Genomic DNA, 25,823 nt, shown 5'->3' with positions numbered 1-25,823 from the left:
CTATGATTGCCGGATGAGCCTAAACACACGATACAGATACTAGATAGAAAATGAGGATTAGTGTGTTTTTAATGCCATATAACCTTCAGAAAGGTTACTTCCCACATTCCAAATGTCGACTAATCGCACATCAAGACAGACATGCTTGCGTGTGACAGCTAGACAGCAATTACACTTGTATCTTGTCCCGAGAGATCCCTCAGTAATTGCTGAGGACCTTCCCATATGTTTTGGAAAAGATAAAAAGAATCAGAACATGATTCTAACAGTTGGGAAAGATTAGCCTCATTTTATAGGCTACATTTACTGAGCGCTCCCTGATCTTTGATCAACAGCGCTGATGCAAGTGTCAGCCTTTTCAGTAGCTCCGTGTGCGTTTAGTTTTTAAATGCAGTTTTAGTGAGTTTAGTTTCATCAGGAGATCTTGCTATACAGCTTGTATATCCTACGGATATGGAATTAATTCAGGCACGGAAGAAGCCGCAGAGCTGGAGCAAAGCTACGCTAAGCAGCTAGCGAAGAAATAGAGATACAAGTCTCCTGTGCGTTGTGATTATGGGAAATGTGAACTTGTTACTGAAAAAGACAGATAAATTGGCTGTGCTGATGAACAATAACAAGACCTTAAGAAAGGTGGCTAATGAAGAAATATCATAGATTCTAACGTTCCAATACCGGACTTCAGCTGAATTAGACTTCAGGGTAGCCAATGCCTGATATATTTATCTGCTGCTAGGACACAAACATTTGACAAGTTTGCATTCCTACACCTTGCCCATTGTTGTCATTGTTTACATCATCCCGAGTGCCCACATGGAGGCAGCATGTGACATCACCCATTCCACTGTGCTTAACTTCAGTCACAGTACCCTGAGGCATTGTTTACTTTCCACCAGTATGTAGACTGTCAAAACAGAGGAAACATGACCGTTTGCCATTATGCAAATGTCACGCCTCCACTGGGGATAGTCTATGGTGAGGAAAATACCCACAACTATCTATTCATTCTGGAAGTGGTCTACAGAAGCAGACCAGTCTCTTTAAAGGCTGCTTTGGAGTAACATACTGGATGCACTGCAGATGGAAGGAAACAGACGACACACTAAAAGGCAAAACTCAGAATGAGACGACAGGTTGGACATTCATATAGCAGGATTATATACCAGTGACACGCGGGGAATAATTTTGCACTACAGCTCTATAATGTTAAGGCAAAAGCACTCATATGCTTCATTTGCTTTTTTGCTGCAAGGACTCTAAAGACACGTGCCTTTGTTCCACCTCAGGAATAACTCGGTATGCAATTTGGTCAAAATGCAATTACCTGGCTATCAGTGCATGCAACGGAATCCAAAGGAGGTGGATGAAGTGAAATGGCCGTAACTTTGCCCAAGGCTTTGTGAACCGAGGTGAAGACGTGTTTATTCAAGTGAAAATTTCTCAGGCCGTGCAATAAATTTATCTTAAGCAGTGGAGAAACGGCTAATGAGCTTCAAGGAAGGCTCCATGCAGATGAATGGCTGGGCGAGGGATGTTGAACCTGCATGCTTGATTTTCCTATTGCAAAAACAGCTGAGACAGAGATTTAATTTGATATCAGGTTCCCTTTTCCATCATGTAATTGTCACCAAAATAAGCAAGATATTTTCATAATATTAACTTTCATATATACAATGATGTATCTGTACTTAAGTAGGTTGGTTGGTTCTCTTCTAGTAGCCTCGTGAAATAACTCAGTTATTTAGACATTGGAAATTCTGTAATGTAAATTTGACTATATTAGAGTACATTTTGACTCTATTCAGATATGGACCAGACAGATTCAGTTTTAGAGTAAACTAAGATTTACACGAGGAAGAGAGTAAAATTAATATATATATATATATATATATATATATATATATATATATATATATATATATATATATATATATATATATATATATATATATATATATATATATATATAAAATAAATAAAACTGACTCAAGGGTTGCGATTCAGCATGGGAGACTGGAAGACTACGTTCCTCCTACTTCCCAAACTGAAGATCGTGAGTTTGTTCCTACCTTGAGTCACTTTTATTTTTTCCAATTCTTTCTTTTACTCTCTTCCAAGTGTAAATATTACTTGAAAACTGAGTCTATTTGCTCCCTATCTAAATACAAATTGACTCTACATAATTTACTGTGCACTGTCCGAATGGGTGTTATCACAAAAAAAATAAAAAAATACAAATTTGGAAAAACAGCATGTATAAAGGGTAGTAAGTAATTTGCGCCACATCTGCCCAATGTTGAGCAAATTACTTTCAGTTATTTAATTTGTTCAAATTAATACAAACTTTAAGCAAAAAGTTATTGAATTAGTAACTTAATTACTTCTTCATGAATGTAATTAGTTATCAGGGAGAGATATGTTGAATTTTGTGGACACTGATGTGGAAAAATACTTTGAAAAAAGAAAAAATATATATATTTTCCTGAAAAATAATGTCTACCTCTGACTGTCTTACAGAGAAATTTTCCGCTACTTCAGTCAACCATCATCATTTAAAAGGTGTCTTCATAATTGAAAAAAGTAATAAATTACATTACGTGTTACTGAAAATAATTAATGTCATTTATTTCTAACACCATTAATCCCATCACTGTTTCTCCTGTGAGACAACAGCTTAGCAAATTCAGGAGCATTTAAGTTGCACCTCCTTATATCTAGTCCCCTCTAGAGATAATAATTTTTCAGCCTCCTATTTTAAAGTTCATCTGGAAACATTAAAGAGGGGACGTTGGGAATAATTATTTAGTGTTACATTATTGTCCTGACCAAGTGTGACTTGTAAGCCTGCACGAACATGCACACACTGTTGCATGAATAGCCCTGAGGTAAAATGTAGCAAAGTACTTAAGCTGCTGCCAAAGCACAGAGACATGACAGTCTCACCAGAGAAGATTAGAGAAGTGGAATAAGCCCAGTAGCACATAAATGTCCACTGACTCGGTCTTGGCAGACCAGCATACAAACATCTACTCTCTCACATCAATTATTTAATTACCAAAAATGAACTAGCTGTTAAGCAGAAAACTTGGAAAATTCTGTACAGCAGCACATCGACCACAAGAACTGGATTTTTTAGTCAGTTCTTCTGGGAAAGATATTGCCTGCTAAGGAGATATTTGTCACATGGAAGGGCAAAGGATGGTGTCATGAGGATTGAGCAGATTTAAAGTGACAAGCACAAGGTCGTACACAAAGAATATTCTCTAACACCCAAATAACAGTTCCATGAACAGCCCTGTCATCTGTCCCCAAACCTTATCACAAGCTGATCTGTCATGTCTTGTCAAAACTGAAACGAGTGTCATCTTGTCAGGACAATTTTCATAGGCACACAGCACATAGGGGTATACTTGTAGCAAGGTAATAAATTATATAGTTGTTGATTTTTTAATAGATCGACACAAGATGTTTAATTTATTAGCAAGCTAATAAATGAGTGAATGATGTATTACTTCCCATTTTTAAACATACATTGCATGTTTGTTTTTTTGGGGGGGGGTTTGTCACTCACTCACACAAACACGCACACAAACAAATGTGGTCTCCCAGGCGGGGAAGCGAACCCAACATACATTACATGTGCTTGCACATGACTGTGGGACATTTTTGTCTCCAAAGCTAAGCTAAAGAAGGTAAACCAATGAATGTACTGCGATTGTCACATTATTTTGAAATTAGAAAAAAAAAAAAAATGTGCATATTATACACACATATTATTAACACAGCTTCGGGTGACCAGATATCGCCAGACCCATTGTTTTGTCTCACTTCCCGGTGTCCTGTTTTTTTGTTTGTTTGTTTTTTTATAGTACAGCTAGCAAACCAAATTTTTGGGCCACGTGCATGCCAATCACACAGTCGACATAGCAATTCATACGATAAACCAATTAAAAAGGAATTTAAACTGTTGACTTCCTTCCTATTTACTTTGCATCATTTCGGTATTAGAACTACTTCCTGCTTCCGTGTTCAAGAATCATGGGAAATGTAGCCAGACCGAATGTGAGCTGAGTGTTTCTGGCGACGTGTTTGTAAAGTTACAATGGGGGGGGGGGGAGATTCCATTAACGATCACAGCTGTGTGAAGAAGCAAAAAAGCATGTACTGTTACTCACTCACGTTCGGCAGGTGACCTGAGGTGACATCTCATACATTCACAGAAATACTCATTCAATGATGGAAACATAGCTAATGCTAAATGCTAACACAACCAGATTGACTAGTGATTACATTTGTTATAAAGAGTTTAGTTCATGTTGTGATTGTATAATTTATTGTCAGCGAAATTGCAGTGCACCTGTTTTTAATTTTAAATTTGGTTCTAGATGTTTCTGCAAGTCCACTGATAATACAGATCACTAAAGAAGGTATGGTCACCATGGCAATACCAACAGCATACCTTTAATATTCTTAGTCCATGCTGCTTAAAGAAAATACCAGTGAGCCAGAAATAGGAGTAGTTAGGCCGGGTATCCTGAACTGAGTTATAATTTTGCAATCAAAAGACATAAAAATAAAGGAAGAGCAGATTTTCAAACATTACCATGCTGAGATGACTGGCAGGTGAGCCTCGATTTATTGTGTCGCATTTAAAGTTGAGGAACGATTCGCCCATTGTGTCACGTTCCCTTCTTGTATCCGTGTTCTTGGGGACGTGGCTTTCAAGTAAGGTCGATGTGGTAGACAATGGAGGCTGTTGGAGTGCAGTGCAAGACAAGCCAAGAAAGTTGGAGGGTCGTATAAGAAAGGCCTCCAGAGCTATGTTAGCGGAGACCTGAGAAAAGACATGTGACATGATAAGTAAAAAGGCAAATAAGAATAATTGGGGGAGACAGAACACAAGATGGGCAGAATATCTAACGAGACGTCAACCAAGCTAAAAGTCACACATTATAGCGGACCAGCCAATTAATACACAACAATAACGTGTTTTAATGTCAGTGTTGCAGTCAGAATCTGCTTATTTATTACTTTTCTTTAATCATACCTTAGAAATGGCCTGATTGTCTCCAGTCAGTGCCAAGTCAGCGATGCGCTCCACACACTGAACAATCCGAGTGCATGCTCTCGCTTCGTTCTGGGCCATCCACAGGATATGCTCCTCTACTAGCATCATGTTGCTGGCTATCTCTGAAATATAGTCCCCCAGCTGATGAGACATAAGAAGACATCCATTCAAAAGTATGCATGTGCAAATTTATATTTTAAATGTACATAAAGGTTGGGACACAAAGAGTCTGATAGACCATGCTCATCACCGAGGTCAACAATAGACACATTTATAATTTGGAATCACAATTGTGAAGGAAGGAACAGTGGCTTCATTCATTACCGAGAGATTTAATTTAGATTAGTAGCTCCAAAGGGGTTTAATTGCTTCCCTGGGATGGCAGCTTGCTATTTACGTACTGTACTTTTCATTGTTGCTTCATTTGACTATTTCTCATTAGATTAATGTGTGTGGCCTCCACTGCCTCGTCTTAAGAGATATATACTTCAAATATCCCCTAATAATAGCTTTTCCCTTGTGACCCGTTAGGGCTAATTGGACATGTGAGAGTTAAGCTCAGCACTACCTGACATTCAGTGTGATTTGGGGCCTCTGATTGCCTCTAAAGCCAAATTTGTAAGATAAGTTAACTTGAGCAAAACAAGGCACAACTTTCTCATATTATAATTTTCATTCTGGTCTGATGGCACCGTGGCAGAGACGAAATGGAGAAGGCGATAACTTTATATTTCTGTGGTCAATTAAGGTTGAAACACCCAGTTGGAATGACTTTTTAGAAAGTCACAGCTGTCTCTCTCCGGATGTCTTTTTCTATTTGTTCAATCATGCCATTTGTTAAAAAAAAAACACTGTTGTCGCTGTATGAGCTAGCAAAGCTGATTGTTTCTAACAAAATGACAAATCCCTGCTTCCAGACAGTTTATAACAAATACCCATTCTCACAAAAAGGATAGGGCCTAACAATGCGAGTGCTTTTTGATGGTTGTAAAGAGCATGGAGAAAGACAGTTTCATTTGGAACTGCTGGCAGAAACACAACAATTGTACTGGATTTATATAGCTCCTTTAAAATATAGCAATTTTAAAGATTATTCATTATGTTGGCATACATGAATCAATGGTGAGGTATAGAGGTACACATCAACACAATTGTACAGTGCTAAGATGTCCACATATCGGCAACTACATCAATCAACTTTGCTCCAATATGTCTAGACCGTCCTGAGAGTTTGTTGTACCCTGCATAGAGCAACAACAACAAATCATAATAATAATACTAACAACAACAACAACAACAATAATAATAATAATTATAATAATAATACTAACAACAACAACAATAATAATAATACTAACAACAACAACAACAATAATAATAATAATAATAATAATAATAATAAGAATAATAATAAGAATAACAATACAGTATTTTCCGCACTATAAGGCGCACCTTCAATGAATGTCATATATTAAAACTTTTTCCATATATACGGCACTACAGTAGAGGCTGGGGTTACGTTATGCATCCATTAGCTGGTGCTGCGCTCATGGGAATGTCAACAAAACAATCAGATAGGTCAGTTAAACTTTATGAATAGATTACAAACCAGCTTTCTGACAACTCCATTCACTCCCAAAATAAATAAACAGCTGTTTTATTAATTTCTCTGAGGTAAAGTATTTGTATTAGCTAGCGATCCAAGATGGCGGGATCTTCTGCGCATGCGCGTCACCGATCGTGCAGGGTCACCGATAGCATCATGACAGCGAGACCTCTTGTGGCTCAATATTGATCCACATATAAGGCGCACTGGACTATAAGGCGCATGGTCAGCTTTTGAAAAAATTGAAGGCTCTTAGGTGCGCCTTATAGTGCGGAAAATACGGTAATAATAATAATAATAATAATAATAATAATAATAATTATCATCATCATCATCATAATAAACATGCAAGTGACATTCAATGTGTCTTGATCTAAATCATATTTAACACCTTCAGAAGGACCTAAAATATGCAGTCTACTGACAGCATACAGCAGGGTACCAACAATTTTGTTCATATGTACCATGTTACAAGGACAATCACATTTTTTTTCCTGTTCACACTTACTTCCTTTCGCTTCTTTACCAGCCTGGTGAGTCTCTCAACTAGGTGTGTCACAAAGATGACGTCCATGACGTCAGTAAAGTGAGCTGCCCTGCTGGTGAAGGCCACTAATTGCTGGCCCAAAGGCTGAGCATTGGTGGTGTTGACGGTTATCTGTCATAAGAGGAAGCAGATTTTGAAGTATGTTATTAAAAAACTTGGCTGGGTTCTAGTAACACTTACATAAAAATGTGATTCTATGTGACACAAGGTTGTCTTTATTTCTACCTTGACATCATGAGTTCAAGAAAATCACCCCAGTCAGTCAGTTTGAATCATCTGTTTCAAGTATGAGTCTGTTAGCTACCAGTAATTCTCTACCTATTTCTGAGTAGATCAAATAATATGACCTTTTATTTATTTCTTTCTTTATTTCTTTCTTTCTTTATTTATTTATTTATAACTAACATGCTCACATTTAGGGTTACATTAGCCTTTATGTTTATTTCTTTTAATCACAAAGTGCTGGTAATTTATAATCAAGAGCAAGCCACGTTAGCTTGCCTGGTTGTAAAGTTGTAAGGGATGCTCAATTTCCAGTGATAGATTTTTTCATTAGATCTCAAGGTCATTAGATCTCAAGGTAAGATCATAATATGTCGTCAAACCGCTTTGAAATTAATAACCTGGTAGGCTAAATGACCCTCAAAATGTATTTGAACTTACCATATACAGTAAAATGTGGGGGTCCTGGCAGTTTTTATTGTGACAAAGTACACAGCTACCATATTGAAAATGATTGGACATGTGGTATCAAGAAGACATGAACAGAGCTCAAGTCTGCAGGCTAGAGATAAATTCAATTTCATTGAGTACAGAACTTGGAATCCAGAAATTCCAGCAAATATAATTTTTTACTGTAACTACCAATTTGCAAAATGTGACTGAATGCTTGGATATACAATGCCAAGTTGAACTAAACAAATTAATATGTGTTAATGTATACACTAGTATAGCACAGCAAAGCATACCAATTCCCCCAAACTGAATATTGTTTCTACGAGCTTTGAATAGTAGATAATGACTGTAAAAGCAGATAGTAAAAGCAAAACCAACCCAAACTGCACAGTTTGATTTAGAAAACCAAGTGATAGAACGTGATTAATAAAAATTTGCTATGTTTTCAAATAACTTTTTATTGATACCTGGGTGAGCTCATGTAGCACACGTGTGAGTTCACTGGCATAAGGGCACTGAGTGTAATCTTCTTCAGCCCACCGTCCGGTCCGGTCACAGCGCCGCCATGCCTTCTTCTCCTTATGGCTGGAGGTCTGCAGAGTGCTACCCGATGGGTGAGGGGCAGAACCAAAGGTGGCGGGAGCACAGGGTAAGAAAGCCAAGATGCCTGCTAGAGTCTTTGGCCACCTGCAATTAAAATATCAAATATTGTAATGTGTTATGGGTTAAGTACATTCACAAAGGAATAACCTATAGAAATGGTGAGAACAAATTGGCAGATGATGATTGGAGAGAAAGTGTTGCTTGAATTACGAGGCTATAGAGATCCTGACCTTGACATCACACATCCCAAAATAGGCATTAGCGCCACCATTTTGGCAGGATAGAAAATGTGTCTGCTACTTTGAGTAAATGACAAACATCACACTTTTGCCACGATAGACAGCTGTTGTGGACCAGGTGCCATAACGAGAATGTGCAAAAGGATATAATATTCTCCAGGCTACCAAAAGAGGAACCAATGCGTAGCCAATGGTCCATAGCAGCCATAAAAAGGGCCATGAACAAGACGGAGGAAATGGGATCCTCCTTATCGTGGTAGATATCACTTTTGTAGCGATCACTTCATACCAAGTGAGTCAATTACTGAATCTGTTAGGTAGCTCGATTATTAAATGAAGGCGAAAGATGTGATTGGGCACTTTGTATACAGTGGCTGAACCAGCTGATGCTAATTGGTGTGAAGCTAGCCTCCTACCACACACAGAATGTGGGGGAAATCTGTTTTGTTCGTTTGTGCTGCTGCTGCTGATTAATAGATATTACACAGTTAAACAGCAGAAAGAAGACTTTTTACAGCATAAAAAATGATGGCGCCAGGCGACACAGCAGATGCTAAGTTGCTAATGTAGTTACGGCAAGGTAAATAACTTACAAACCTTGTGTGAAATTTAAATGGCATTTTGACCGCACATCAACGGGAAATCAACCCGGATTGTACAACATTGTAAAGCCTCTTTGTATGATCACATATGCAAGCACTCATCGTGTAAGTGAGGGAGAATTCAATGTACCAGTCATCACTCAGTTGGGAAAAAAAAGCAATCCTGGAGCTTCATAGACAACGGTAATATCATCCAACCCGTCTGTCTTGCGCATGTATATCATGTCCTTTTAATCAAAGTGAGTGTGAATTCTTTGGACAAAAAGTTGATGAATAAACGTGCCACTGGTACTTTCCTGCCAGAGGGGGGACGTGAGAATAGTCACGTGACGTCAAGATCTCTAGAGAGTACTGAAGATGGGAGATCCAACATGGTTCTTCTCTTAATGCAACAGATGGTAATGTCATAATCCCTGTTCTTAGCAAATTGTATAATTTGCAAAATTTGTTTAGTCATTATTTAGTTCATATACACTTGAAAAGACAGTAGTGGACTTTTGGCTCCTCCCATCAATGAGATCATCCAATATTTTCTATACTGTGTATCCTGTTCAAGGTAGCTGGAAGCGGAACATTTGGTGAAAGTGAGACCACCACACAACTGATTGGTCCCAATCAGAAAGCACCTATAGAGAGGCTGCCTGCAGGAATGTCAGGTGAGTGACTGCTACATGATTTCATTGAGTTTTTACGCCGGACACTGTTCCCTATGGAAAGCTCCTGTTTATCCACTTCAGTACAGGAAATTACAAAAAATATTTGGTGGAAGGTTATAATTTAGATCAAATACCCTCATTTTATGTCAGCATCGTTATACTGTTTATAGATTGGCAACTGAATAGCTTCATTGAAGGCAGGTAGGAACTCCTATGTAATGACCTCATCACTTGGCAACAACTACTGTACAATACATACAGTAAGGGCCATCATGTGCTCTAGGGTGCTCAAGCATTTCCTTGCTCTTGCCACTACCTGGAAATAAATGGAATTAAAATACTGCAGTCCCAAACTAAAAAGTTTCATTTTCTATCCCATTACGCCAGTGCTCCAAGTAACGCTGAGTCTGTGTGCTTATGCAGTGGAGGAATGCAAAGAAGTACAGAGGCTGACAGCTGCACGTGGCAAGAAAAGATGTGGTGGGCTTTACTGGTAATAGGAGAGTCGTGGTGTACATTTTTATTCAGGCAAAATAGCAAATGAACAAGTCCTCCCATGTTCTTACCATTTGTGGGGCTTCATCCCTTACATCCATACATGAGTAAAATAAATGAATCTACCACATTACGATAGATGTGAAGAAGAAAGCATACTGTTTAAAAAATATTTTCATGACGTAGACAGATCAGTCAAGAGGTGACTCACCTGAACTCCCCTTTGTTATTGGTGACTCGGTCAACAGGGCAATACGGCGCGGACATCTCCAGGACAACTATTTCCATCTGCTGAGAACTGTTGCCACGGGAACTAGTCACTAGACACTCCCAGGTGCCAGCAAGGCCCACGTCGATGTTGGCGAGGATGACTTCACTGGTGGAGGAGTAAAAACAAGAGTCATCAAGCTTGATTTGATGTACATTTGATATTATTGGTGTTGGCTGGCACCTTGTACCTCCAAAATAGTCTCTTTTCATGTTATGTTGATGTAAAAGCCGCAGTGAAGAGGTAGCGCTTATAAAGAGTTTAAATGAGACTTAACAAGGGGTTTAGGGTTAACCAAGTTTGAGCGTTGACATGATTTTTGGGTGGATTTGGATTATTTTAAGGATGAAGTGATCATAAAATGCAGGAAGTAAAGATTTAGAAGAATTTTGTCATCAAAATCAGAATTTACTAAGCTGGCAATAGCGTCATATACATCTGGTACCACAGTAACTTCGTCTGGAAAAGGCGGGACATTCTGTACAATAATCCGAGCTGATTGGACGATGCGACACTACACGTTTGTTTTAACCAATTACGGCCACGGGTGAAAATGTCGTGTTCGTTCTTGTCGAAGGGGGGTAAAGTACGAACATCTTACCAGCTAGAAATGCAGAAAGCACCTCTCGCTGTTCAACATTCAGCAAGAAAACAGTGAGTAATTCTGCGAAAACAGAATTAATTGTACCTTCCATTCGTCCATGTTAGGTTTGTTTATTAGCTCCGGCGTCGGCGCTGGCTTCCTGGTTTTGTCGCAGTTGCATATCCCGCCCCCAAAACACAATGTCGCTCTATGATTGGTCCGAACAGCAGTTATCAGCGGGAGTGGTACAAGATGTATTCTCCGAGTTTGTGAACTCACAAATACTGCGAGAAGTCATCTTGTGTGAGCAAGATTAAAAATATAAAGTATGTGGAGCAACCCCAGTGTTCCTCAGTTTTTTGTACTGTACATGTTCTCGTTTCTCTCTCTCTCTCTCTCTGTCACCCCTTCCCCCAGCGCACTGCTGCAGCCAGCCAAAACAAGCCAAGCCGTGGACACCATCCAACTCGGCTTTACACAATGTGATTTTCCTACATTATTAGAAAAAAAGGTCACCCACACACATCAGATAACAAAACGTGAAGAAATCAGTCATTTGAGAAAAGCAAAAGGAAAAGGCACATTTATCAAGCAGTGACCTACATACACCGTAACACTGCGCCATTATAGAAAAAAAAAAGACCCAGCGGACTCATGAAGAACATTTGTGCTGATGTTTAACAAATTGATTGTATAATGTTTCTTACGAGACAACAAACTTTCAATTTGTCATTCTGTCCAACAAATGATTAAAAGCTGGCCCCATTTCCAGTGAAGTCTAAACAGACTTTGTTTGAACAGGTACAGTAAAAACTGGGTGGCCCAAATTTTTGCACTCCATAGTATGGCTGTGAAAATTGTTGTTAATAATGCCATTTACCCACTTTAACAGAATTATCTTACAAAATATCTTCTGACAATGCAATGGACAACTGAGCAGAGGACGTTTTGCGTGGTGACCACTTTTTGGACTAAGTCGTTTAATTCTGTGCAGGCAAAATTTCAAAGTTCAATTTCAATTCAGATAATGAGTCATACATTAACGTTAATTCCGAGTGAGGAGTGTTTCCATGTAATTGACAAGGTGCGCATTCAGAGCACATTTTTTAAAGGGGTGCTGCAGGAAATTATCCAATTTAACTTGAATTGTCCAAAAATTATTTTTAATCAAAACTACACATTTCTTCATCTAGCTATGTCACCAACGCAAGGAAGAAAAATACAATGTTCTTCCATTAGATGGCAAAAGGTACAATAAGTCTGTGTATCCACCTGCTGCTGTCCATAAATCAAAATAAGTGATGGCTTCCTATGAGTAGATCAGCTTTGGTCTTTTTTTTTTTTTTTTTTTTTTAGAAATGTTCTGTTGTAAAAGCACATACTTTGACATTCACAAAAAAGTAAATATCATGAAAACTGGTTCCCATTAATTAATCACCTCTCAACACAAGGGACAAAACACTACAGAGGAACTTAAGTTGGACAGCCACAGCTTTCTCAGTGTATTGAAAAAGTGCCTGAATACAAACTGCAGGAGAGCTTTAAAATGCACTTAATTTTCAATGTTTGCTGAATGTATAGCCATGTATTGTTTACAGAATACACAATGTATACTGAATGCACAGCAATGTGTCACTTTATTATTGACTGTATCTCCTCTTGGAGATAATGGTTAAATACACACAGGAAGGATATTTTTGTTTTTATAGTTCATTTGAACTACTATGAAAGTGTTCATTATTAAAAACAACAACAACAACAACAACAACAACAAACACAGAAATACCACTTCCAAGAGTTAAATCTACATTCATGATTAGCCACATCACGTTTGGGAACCAATACTAGACCCATTTTAAAGATTGTTTTGTGATGATATTTCAATTTTAACAGCCTTCAAATTCCATGATGTGAGGAGGACATACCAGTAAATCTATCTTTGATTTTTACTATTGATATACACTTACTTACTTTTTTACTTTTATTTGAGTAATTATTTGAATGAGTACTCTTACTTTTATGTCAATTTTTTTGACATGATATTGTTACAGAATGTGAGTACTTTTGAAAGTTTTCGCATTTGTAGTAACTAACTGTTACCTATGAGATCAACCTCAGTATTGTTCCACTGAGACCTCTCTCACAGTCTGACTTAAAACTGGGCATTGTAACCTACAACAATGTATTTGCAAATCTATTTGATCTATTTTTATGTACTTACATGGGCATAAAATGTACCGTAATTAACCAAAATAGAATTAGCATGCACTACTAGAAGCCCACACAAATGTTCAAAATGTATTCTAGACAAGCCCGTAAATGAAAAGAAGATTACATTTAAGAAAGGCACTCATTTTGTTTAGTTTAAGCAATCAACATTACGGATTGAGCAAAAGGGTAAAATTATTGCAGTGTGTTGAGCAATGAATAATGAAACTATCTTATTAAAAGCCTAAAAGGAAACCTAAAAAAAAAAAAAAGTGGAACATAAAAGAAAATGTTTTTTTTTACAAAGCTCCTATTTAAAGCCAAATCAAAAAGTGACAGACTGACCTGCTAAGATGAGATACAAAAAGCACAGACGCGTAAAACCTTCGTAGCACCAGCAACATTTCCCAACCAATTTCTTCCTCATTTTGTACAAAATTACGCTGATTAAAAATGGAAGGGATTAAGAGGGATACATCCAAAGTGTCTGCTGCAGCTTGCCACAGGGCTGTAAAATGTTTGATTAATGAAACATGAATCACAGGATGGTCCCACTGCTACTGCTAGTACAGTTAATACTGGGAGTTTGGCCTGACACCATTACTCAGCAGGAGTCTAGCCCACATCGCGGAACCATCGCGCCCCTCAGGGGGTCTGGGGCTGTTATGCTCACTGTGAGAAATGTAAACAAATGATCTTAACACAGCTGCAGCAGCAAATAATAGACTGTAATTACATGGCACAATGTGTGAGGAACGAACTGAAGGCTGAACGAAAGACACCCAAACAATGACTAAACAAAAAACGGTTAGCAACACACGTTAGCCTTAATCTGTATAGCCAAAAGATTACATAATGCTTTGACGTTTCGTGCGGCCGTCTTACCAAAAGCCGGACGAACACAATCAAATACATAGCCTGAAACATGCTGAGTTCACCTTCAAAGAGGTCACTTCACTGAGACTTTGGCATCTCTGCTTGCGCTGCTGCAACACAGTGTGACAAATCCAGACACAGGCCTTAAGCCACGTACTAAATCTTGTGTATTCAGTCTTTCCCGTCTGATGGGACATGCGGGGCGAAGCTTAATGACTAAGAGGACATTGATCCAAGGTGACAAACCCCAACATGGGCCGCTGTGACTCATCAATTGTTCACTGTGGTTAAACAAGCATGGAAGATGACGATGTGTTAAAGAACACGTACTTTTAGATTGGAGTGTTGTTGTTGTTTTTTACTTAATGAAGAAATGAATTCACACTGTTCTGTAACACAACAATTTAACATGCAGCGCTGAGCAAAAGGTGAAGTTAGCTTTAGACACAGCTAATTGTTTTTGTTGGACTCAGTCAACACCCTGAAAATGGCTCCAGCTCCTTGTAGGGTTTCTGCAGATGGGAAACATTTCAGGTGCCAAGACAAACATGACCTACATGTGCTCCACTTGGTGGAACAAATTGCATTATTTGTGTATACTACAGGCTAACGACGACTAATTGTGAGTAGGGCCTTCAGTGCAATGAAAAATTCACCACCTCTTATGTAGTGCTGCAACGAATAGGGCCGAGTCATCGCAGTCAGCGAAAAAAAAAAAAAATCGCTAATTAATTTAATTGCCAACAAATTTAACTGCTAAATAATTCTTGTTTATATCAACACACATACAGTGCTAAACACATTTATTACACCACTCAGCAGGGCGCACACTCACCATTAGTTACATTGCCAACAACAAATTGAAATAGGGAGTGGTGTGGTAAATATTTCCCATATTCCACATCTCGGAAAAGGGCCAATTCGATCAAATTTGACCTGGGAAAAAAACGCGTCAAATACCCTGCTTATGAAGCACAAATGCTAGTATGCAATTAATACAAAATTGCTTGTCAAAGAATAAAAACAATAATGAAATTCAACTTATGAATGATGCAATGTTTACAAGCAACAGTGGTAACAAGCAGAGGTGGGTCAATTTACAAAATTTTGCTGGTCCGTCATTTGTCAGCGGTCTGTGCACCCTTCCGCCATCATCAGTCCATTATTTTATTTTAACCCCACTTCCGTAATCGCTTTCTCACCACTATTTTAGGACCGGCAGACAGAGGTGGGTATTCCATCAGTCCCTTCAATCATCAATAAAAAGGGTTTCCGTAAGTGACGAACTCGGAGGTCCGTCAGTATTTGACCGGATGAGTTACAATTACACTGGTGGAAATAAACCCACTTCCGTCAGTGCTTAGTCCACCATTTTAATTTCTCGTCATTCCTTAGCAAAACTGACGGAGAAGTCTGTTGGTACTTGACCCGGTTAGTGACGATTACTCTGACAAAAACCCACTTCCATCAGTGCTTACGCTGTCATTCCCCTCCACCCAGTTGTCATCTGCACACAATCGCCCCTTATAAACTCATCCCTGATGTACAAAACAAAACATAATCCCACAATGCACAGTGATTGACATCATTGTTGTAGTATTGCAGTTGTTGAATAATGCAGCATGTTGGCCTATCGTCATTGTTACATCACCAGAATTGCATGTGGCAAATATGTTTACACCTACCATTACAATAGTACAATATAATGTCTGTATAAAGTACATCTGTAATACTAGTAACAAAAAATATTTTGTCACGATGCAAGGCAGGTTTGAGGACGCAGATGCAGGAAAACCGGGAGGTGAGGCTCAAAAACAGTTTAATTTCAAAGCAATATAAAGGTAAACAAGATGCTTTGAAAAAACAAAAATAAAAAATATTCCAAAAAAAATCAACAAACACTAGCAAGACCGACAAGGACTGAAAGAAAGCAGAGAACGGATGCTGCATTTGAGGATGGTCGGAAGTCGGACTTTTCCAAATTCAAACCAGGAAGTGTGTACGGGAACGCCCCCTTGAACTAGGAAATTCCACTTGCGAAGTCGGAAAAAATGAAGGACCAATGATGACAAGTGACGTCATTCTACAATGGTTTCCCCTTTGGAAACAGACCGTGAATGGTAAAACACAATTTACTCAAGTATAAAACTAGATAACGTTCTTCATTCATAAATATTCAACATAACTTCACATAATGCAACGTACGTGACAGTATGCTGCTATCTCCCTGCATGAAATTAAACGGTGAACTACTGAACATCTATGGAATGCTTATGAAATAAGATTTAAAAAAAACAATAAATGAAGCAGAATTACGAGAAGGTATGTTTGTTGGGGGTCAAAAATTAGTTTTAAGAACCAAAATTAAAAAAATAAATAAATAAAAAATCACTATCCGCCATTTTGGTTGTTTACTTTCGCCTCGAACACGTTCAGGTCGGAACTGAGAAAAAACAACTCTGATATCTCCGACCATCCTCGAATGCAGCATAAATACACACAAATTGACGAGACGATGAGAGACACCTGGACAAAACACACCTGGCTGACGGAGCTGATTGGACGACACAAGGGACTGGGATGTCAAGCACAGGTGGACATGATAAAACTTAACGAGACAGACAATGACAACAAGTACACAACAACTAAAATCTAGCCAAAACCAAACCAACAAAACTGACCACAACAAATGTAACAAATATGATTCAGTTAAAGCAGTGTTTCTCAAACTTTTTACAGCACATCTCACCTAAAAAATTCATATAATTGTGGTAATAATCTTTGAAAAACCCACAAAATGACGAGGTACAACCCAAGATAAAACGCGTAATGTATGAATTTTGGACCCAAATACAAATCTGAGATAGTGGAGAAGTGAACCGCAAAGTAGTGAGGGACCACTGTAATGCACCCCATTATTTATTAAAGTAAACAGTAAGTTCCTTATTAGTGCCTAAAAGGTGAATGCAGTTTTAAATTCTTCATTCCTGTTGAAATTGTCAAAATGTTGAGGGTTCACTGAAATCAACAGCATGTCATTGCATTAGATGTCGCATTTTGTTTATGACAGGGACAGACATATGACTCAGGCAGAAATACTGGTTGCGGGCAGAAGGCTGAGGAAATTCCTGGTACGATGACAAGGCAGGTCAGAGGCCGATTGAGTCGGCAATGAAAAATCAATCCAGAGATAAGTGTTGGAGAGTCTTGCTTAGACACATATCAAAACAATGTGGCAATAAGTGAGTCATGGCTATGGCAGAATGTGACGCTGATAATCGTGCATGATCTATATATATATATATATATATATATATATATATATATATATATATATATATATATATATATATATATATATACAGTACATAGTTTTTCTTCTTTTTAACTGTACACCAGCTGGGATGACTTGCTTCTGATCTGATTCCCTGCTTGGCTTGTTGCGTTCTCGTCTCCTTCCTTTTCAGGAAAGCAGCCAAATATGAGTGTTACCTGGGTTGTGGGATGAAAAGCTTTCAAAGCTGGCAAGCTTCCACCATGTGTGTCATCCCACCTTATTTGTCATAACATTGCAGCAGCTTGTGACAAGTTGGAGGCATGTTTGGCACATAAACTTTCTCAATTGTCTGCCTGTGTTGACAAGATCGTAAATAAAATATCAGCAATATCAAAAGATGTCATTTCAAAAGAATGATTTGTGATGTACTGATTTCGCGCCACTGTGGGCCAGTACAAGTTGAGATTACACTATATAACAGTGTTCATTTTAATTAAGTTTTAGGTATAATCTTTTGACTAAAATGAATTCAAATTTTAGCCATAATTTAGTCATGTGATTGCAATTTCGTTTTAATCCAATTTTAGTCGCTGAATATAAAGAGAAATTTTAGTGGTCGAAAAAGAGCAATTTAGTATTTTTTTTTCCTTCAGCATACATTTCAACTTTAACTAAATAAAAAAGGGTATAATTGCCTGAGATCACCGTATTTTCGGCACTATAAGGCGCACCTAAAAGCCTTTAATTTTTTCAAAAGCTTACCATGCGCCTTATATTCCAGTGCGCCTTATATATGGATCAATATTGAGCCGCAACAGGTCTCACTGTCAAGACGCTATCGGTGACCCTGTACGATCGGTGACGCGCATGTGCAGAAGATCCCGCCATCTTGGATCGCTAGCTAATACTAATACTTTACCTCTGAGAAAACATGTTTATTCATTTTGGGAGTGAATGGAGTTGTCAGAAAGCTGGTTTGTAATCTATTAATAAAGTTTGACTGACCTATCCGAATGTTTTGTTAACATTCCCTTTAGCACAGCACCATCTAATGGATGCCTAACGTAACCCCAGCCTCTACTGTTGCACCTTATATATGGAAAAAAGTTTTAAAATATGTCATTCATTGAAGGCGCGCCTTATAATGTGGTGCGCCTTATAATGCGGAAAATATGGTAATCTTACAATAAATGTCAACATGTGTGACTACTAATTAAAGTGCTGTGAACAGTTTGAGTGGTTCATGAGCAGATCATTAGTATTTATTTTAGAAGCGGAATTGGTTGTTGTTTACAGGAATATATATATATATATATATATATATATATATATATATATATATATATATATATATATATATATATATATATATATATATATATATATATATATTTATATATATATATTTTAGCAGGTGTGTCAGGTTTCTACTTTACTTTAGTGCAACAATTATGTTTCAGCATCTGTTGCGTGTGATCAGCAAGAGCTGCGGGACGGGCTGCAAGGCCGAGCTCTCCCGGGACAGGCTGCAGATTGCGCAGGGATGTTGGCTCACTGCCAAGTCAATTCTTTCCTGTCCTTTCAGATCCTTATCAAGGGCGCCAATAGCCAAAGTTAAATCCCTGCTACTTTCGATGATTGAGAGATATAGAAGGAAGGTTGGGATGTGGGTGTCAGTGGGTCTTTACATACATTATGTGTGTGAGCTGCAAAGGTGAAATCAGTTTTACTACGTGCATGTGTTTTTCATTGGCTGAAGTGAGCTTTGTGGATCAATCAAGTCATCATACCGTGCTACTCATTGTTACAATCCAAGAGGAACATAAAGAGTATTCATCTGGCACGTAAAAATGATTGTAAAATGCCTCCCCGCCATTGCAGATCAGCACGGGTTATGTTATGTGTCCTAAACCAACATTGAGAAATGTCCCCTTCCCACTCTCTCTCTCTCTCTCCCTCTCTCCTCTCCTCTCCTCTCCTCTCCTCTCCTCTCCTCTCCTCTCCTCTCCTCTCCTCTCCTCTCCTCTCCTCTCCTCTCCTCTCCTCTCTGCGTGATCAGCCAGAGAGCGACATGCACTGTGCCATGCACTGCTGTCATGATCCCGGAATCGAGGTTGCGGCAGGTTAATATGTGCTTTCCAAAAACGTTATTAGCGTCACGCAAACTCAGTGTGGCTATTTGCGCTGGCGTTAGTGAATTAGACGCTGCATATCAATGAGTCTCACTTGCATTGGGGTGGGCATATTTTGCGTCAAATGTATGCAAATAACACCGGTGCACCGTGGCGCATTCTGGTTGGCATGCACTTAGTGAGGGAATTCCCCATCTGCGTGTGTTTAGCGAATTAGGCGCTCCCGGATTGCTCCATTTTTAGCGCAGTGCAAATGTGACGCAAACCTTTAGTGAATATGCCCTTCAGTAGTGTTGACAGTACTCTACACTAGTGTTAGTGTTAAAAATTTAACTCAAACTAACACTTCACTCTGGTAAAAGGTCCTTCAATGATAATATTTTTCCTCCTTAAAAGGCCCTCAAAGCGCTTTTGACTACTGATGACACAGCATTAGGAACAACTTTGGGAGGTTTAATATGTTGCTTAAGGATACTTTGACGTAGTTAAACTGGCCTGGGATCGAACCCACGCTCTCATGATTGGAAAATGACCATTTTACCACTGAGCCACACTGCCCCAACAACAAAAACTGGATGTATCGCTATTGAAATGCAGACAGCACACTGGAAATTTGGAAAGTTTGTCTTTTACTGGAAATGAGGGTGTGGTCAATTTAAAACTCAAAGTAGTGCTGGTTAGGTTATACCAGATTTCGTTGAACACAGGAAATTTAACACTGACAGATTTGCTGTGTAGACACCTCATGCACATCACCTCATCATAGAGAGCTGTTAACATCGTTAGTTTATGTCTTGCAGTGGACCCCACTTATGCTGATGTAATGAGTAAAGGTCAACTACAACATTTTCAAACATAAAAGGCACAATTTCCCACCAAATTGACACTCCGCTCAGTGCATCTTATGCTACATTTACACTGCAGGCAAATGAGACCCAAATTGGAGTTTTTAGCCCATATATAACCTGTATCTGATTATTTTTTTTTTTTTGAAAATCTTAATGCCTCAATTCCGATATTTTCAAATCCAACCTGGATCACCTTCATATGTGATCCTAGTTCAGACACGTTGGATTTTTTGCAACGCGAACTCTGCCTGAACAGATTTGTCACATTTGTCTAAATTATACTTCTTCAAAATCCCAACATGACAATGGTCTGTGAATCTGGACTTTAATTTAATCCCACTTGAAACATGAAGCATAAAGTGGACATTTGTGGTGATAGTAGTCAGTAGTCAATTTCACCACACAGATGGTTTATTTATTATGCGCGGCATATGTCGTTATGTCGTGAAGCAATCAAAAAGCTCATCTCATTTCCCCAAAATATTTCGACCTCCTCCCGCATCGCTCCTCTGTAGATATGAGACGACAAAAAGATGAGCCAGTTCCCGCTGGCAACGTTTACTTCCGTAAAACACTATGTCACGAGTGACGTCATCTCTTCTTCTGCGCAAGGACACATATGGTTCACACACCAGACAAACTGAAGTCACAATTAACTCATTCACTCCCAGCCATTTTCACAGAAGCAGTTCCGTTCGCTCCCGGCTGTTTTACTGGATTTTGACTGATTTTGCAAGGCCCACAGAATATTGTGTTCTTTTGCTATAAAAGCATGGAACCTATCAAAACAAAGATTAAAATCTCTTCTTTCATCAGGAAAAAAAAGTATGTTTCTATCTGTTTCCGTTTTTCAGCAATTAGCATTAGAAGAGAGCTAAGTTTCATCAGTTTTCACAAATCTATTCAAAATTGTAAGTAATTGAGCTTTTTTTCTAAATGGCCCTGGTTGATCTCCTTTGCTCTGCTGCCACCTGCTGGCCGTTTGTGTAATAACTACCATTTCTGCAACCGTTCTTTGCAGTTGAGAGGCTGCATCAAAGCCTTCTGTATGCTCTAGCATAAAAAAAAAATATATATATATATATATATATAAAAACGTCTTTGGGACACTTAGAACAGAAAAAAAAACGTATTTACACGTTATTGAGGGCAAATGAGTTAATATATGATATGAACGATTACAAACAAAATCATCCACTCTGTTGCTTGTACCTTGTAAGCAGACAACAGTCATGAAGCACGGTTTCCTCCACATAAACACCTCGGTCCTCTTGCATGGGCACAATGTGGCCATTGTGATGCCACTGCAGCTCAACTGAAGGGTCCAAGTAAGTGACGGTGCATTGAAGAGGCAGACGGTCTCCCTGGAAAACTAGCTGCCTCTGGGAAGGGATCAAATGAAAGAGGGGCATCTCCAGAGCTCCATCTAGGAAATGAAGAGAGGATAAAACAGCAAAATCAGCATATCAGGCATCCATTCCCCAATCGTTAAAAGGTAGCGCGTGAAAATTAAGACACGTTCTGGAGAATTTTGCTGTCTTGTTTGTGGACTTAACATCTCCAAATGCAGCATCACAGGCAGAATTGTAATCCATTGTTGCTTCATGCCTTCCATAAACAATGTCAGCATGCGCACTAAATAGTATTATACACAAACACATTCCGTCAAGGTCACACTCATCCCCCATCATTCCCACATGTTGCTTTTGCTGCGAGAGAGGAGCAGCTGATAAAGAAGAGAAGCCTTGAGCACTCCTGTGGATGTGATGGTTCTGTTGTCTCTCTAGCAGTTCCAGAGTGTGGCAGGAGGCGGCGCCAACCTCGCAGGCAGAGGCCTGCTCCCACACCTGAGGCTCATCAGCCTGATGAGCCAACAACCTATTTAACCAGCCCCTCCTTTGGTTCTGTGCCGGAACATTCCCTTGCTATACCTGCTACGTTTGCTTGTCTCCTCCTGCCACACCCGTGTTGTGTTCTAGTCCCTGGTCTCCGGCTTGTAGTGGTTCTTGTTTCTCGTTCTACCGGTCTATTAAGACGGCTCTTTATGTTGCTACTTTGGTCCCTAGTGTTTTATGTTGCTACTTTGCGCTTTAGTGTTTCTTCATCCCTGAACAAGGTGATTTTTGGTTGCTACTTTGTTTTCTAGAACTTTTTCCCTGAGCAAGGTGATTTTCTGTTGATACTTTTGTGAACAATAAACTGTGGACTTTGTCTCTCACTCTGCATCCTGGGTCCTGGCCTTGCTTTGCCTCACGGCACATAACAGAATGTTCCGGCCATAATGGACCCAGCAGAGTCAGAGCGCTTAAGGAGTGCGCTTTCGGCACAAGGAGCACTTGTTGGACAACACCAATCAACCCTGCAACAAGTGATGGACCATCTACAGCAACTCACCACCAGTGTGGACCAGCTGAACAAGCAGATGGCAGCCATGAGTCACCAACTGCCGTCGTCCAGCTCCTCTGGTTGCTCGCCCTCTCCATCGGCGGCAACCCCTCCAGCCTCCCAGCCGTCTTCTCCCAGAGAGCCATTTATTCCGATTCCTGCTAGGTATTCTGGAGACTTAGGCACATGTGCTCAGTTTTTGCTACAATGTAGATTAGTGTTTAACCAGCAACCCAGTACTTATGCTACTGCCCAGTCAAAAATCGCTTTCATTATGAGTCTGTTATCAGGACAAGCGGCCGCTTGGGCCTTGGCAATCACAGAACAAGGATCGGCAGTGCTAAATGATTATGAACAGTTTACCGGAGAAATGAAACGCATTTTTGATCACCCGGTGCGAGGCAAGGAAGCAGTTGGCCAGTTGCTGGATCTGCGTCAAGGTAGCCACTCTGTCCCTCAATATGCATTAACTTTCCAGGTTCTGGCAGCCAGTAGCGGATGGGGGGACTCTGAGCTACAAACAATTTTTCAAAAGGGGCTCGCTGGGGAGATAAAGGATGAGTTGGCTTTAAGGGATGAATGTAACTCACTAAATGACCTTATTACATTAGCAACACGGATGGACAATCGGCTCAGGGAGAGACGGCGGGAGAGGAAGATGGACATGGCTCGTCGCTCGTCAACTTTCTCACCGTCCAGCTCAACCGTCATGGGGAACTCCACCGCCTCATCTCCGAGCACCGCTCCTGAACTGCATTCCAGCACGACACCTCGCGACGAGCCCATGGAGTTGGGCAGGGCTCGACTCACCCCTGTCGAACGACAGCGACGCATGAGGAGCCGACTGTGCCTGTACTGCGGCCAGGGTGGCCACTTCTTGGCAAGCTGCCCCGAGTTGCCAAAAGCCGGGGCTCACCAGTAGGAAGGGAGGCACTGGTGAGCCGAATATCTTCCCCCTCGTCCTCCCAAATACAGGTACCAGGTATGATTCACACGACACTTTGCTCGTTACCTGTCCAGGTGCTGATAGACTCCGGAGCCGATGACAACTTCATAGACATTGACTATGTTAAAAACAACAATCTTTCCCTGACTCCACTGACCTCCCCCAAGAAAGTTCTTGCAGTCGACGGGAGGCTTCTAGAAAGGGTTACACACAGAACCACACCCATTAAACTGACACTCTCTAGTAACCATCATGAAGTAATTGAGTTCTATGTGATTTCCTCCCCCCTCAACACCGCAATTCTAGGGATTCCCTGGTTGAAGCTGCATAACCCCCACATAGACTGGTCCACAGGCACAATTCGGAACTGGAGCAACTATTGCCATGCCCACTGTCTAAAGTCAGCCCTACCTGCCAGGGGTCCTAACTCTCCCCACTACTCAAAAGATATTGACCTAAGTAACGTCCCCAGTGAATACCACGATTTAAAGGCAGTTTTCAGAAAGGACTTGGCGTGCTCCCTTCCCCCACATAGACCCTATGACTGTGTTATAGAACTGCTCCCTGGGGCTCCACTCCCAACACACAGACTATACAACTTAACCAAACCCGAACGGGAAGCAATGGAAAAATACATCACCGACTCATTAGCTGCAGGACTTATAAGACCGTCTTCATCTCCATTAGGCGCAGGGTTTTTCTTTGTGGAAAAGAAGGATAAAACTCTGCGTCCTTGCATTGACTACACTAGCTTAAACACCATCACAGTTAAAAACAAGTACCCTCTGCCGCTCCTGGACGCTGCATTCAGCCCTCTCCACAATGCAATGGTGTTCACCAAATTGGACCTCCGAAACGCCTACCACCTGGTAAGGATACGCGACGGCGACGAGTGGAAAACTGCCTTCAATACCCATTTGGGACATTTTGAGTATTTGGTCATGCCCTTTGGGCTCACAAACGCTCCAGCAACATTCCAGTCATTTGTGAATGATGTACTCAGAGACCTGCTCGATAAGAATGTTTTCGCATATCTAGACGATATTCTCATCTTTTCTCGGTCACATGAAGAGCATGTGGGGCACGTAAGAGATGTCCTGCGGAGGTTACTAGAAAACAAACTGTATGTTAAAGTTGAGAAATGTGAATTTCATGTTTCCACTGTTAATTTCCTGGGCTATGTGATAGAAAAGGGGCGGCTCAGGGCCGATCCCTCTAAAATCGAAGCGGTTAAAAATTGGCCTCTGCCTACCAATCGGAAGCAGCTGCAACGTTTCCTTGGGTTCGCTAACTTCTATAGGAGATTTATCCGAAACTATAGTAGTATAGCTGCTCCTCTCACGTGTTTGACCTCAAACAAACTTCGCTTCGTGTGGTCTGGTGATGCTCAATGTGCTTTTAACCATCTGAAAGAACTCTTTGTTAATGCCCCTGTTCTCGCCCACCCAGATCCCGAGCAGCAGTTTGTGGTAGAGGTGGATGCGTCAGATTCAGGAGTGGGGGCCGTCCTCTCTCAGCGCCTGCCTGCGGACCAAAAACTACACCCCTGTGCTTACTTCTCCCGCCGGCTTTCCCCGGCGGAGCGCAACTATGATGTGGGCAACCGCGAACTCCTGGCAGTGGTCCTAGCCCTCCAAGAATGGAGGCATTGGCTGGAGGGTGCAACTCATCCCTTCATTGTTTGGACGGACCACAAGAACTTGTCCTATCTTCGCACCGCCAAACGACTGAACTCTCGTCAAGCTCGTTGGGCTCTCTTCCTCCGACGCTTCAACTTCACCCTCACCTACCGCCCCGGCTCCCGAAACC

At 40.2% G+C, this 25,823-nt stretch overlaps 1 protein-coding gene across 9 annotated transcripts in view; it reads right to left on the bottom strand.

The window, feature by feature from the left end:
* adgra1b (adhesion G protein-coupled receptor A1b) overlaps positions 1-25,823 on the bottom strand; it is a 156,044-nt gene that overhangs the window by 85,445 nt on the left and 44,776 nt on the right. For 5 of the 9 annotated variants that reach the window (XM_077494791.1, XM_077494792.1, XM_077494794.1 and 2 more), the window contains 6 exons: positions 21,896-22,109; positions 10,703-10,867; positions 8,364-8,583; positions 7,183-7,332; positions 5,048-5,209; positions 4,604-4,834 (listed from right to left, as the gene is read on the bottom strand). In XM_077494791.1, coding sequence (XP_077350917.1) covers positions 4,604-4,834; positions 5,048-5,209; positions 7,183-7,332; positions 8,364-8,583; positions 10,703-10,867; positions 21,896-22,109 — 1,142 coding nt within the window. Of the gene's footprint in view, positions 1-4,603; positions 4,835-5,047; positions 5,210-7,182; positions 7,333-8,363; positions 8,584-10,702; positions 10,868-11,447; positions 11,577-13,895; positions 13,904-14,435; positions 14,442-21,895; positions 22,110-22,614; positions 22,672-25,823 lie in introns of those variants that run through there. The other 4 variants (XM_077494796.1, XM_077494799.1, XM_077494800.1 and 1 more) reach the window with 4 other exon arrangements.

The sequence above is a fragment of the Festucalex cinctus genome, chromosome 14 (genome assembly GCF_051991245.1).
Source record: "Festucalex cinctus isolate MCC-2025b chromosome 14, RoL_Fcin_1.0, whole genome shotgun sequence".
In the NCBI taxonomy this organism is placed as follows: Eukaryota; Metazoa; Chordata; class Actinopteri; order Syngnathiformes; family Syngnathidae; genus Festucalex; species Festucalex cinctus.
The sequence above is the reverse complement of the archived record's forward strand: the minus strand, read 5'-3'. Positions and strand labels throughout refer to the sequence as shown.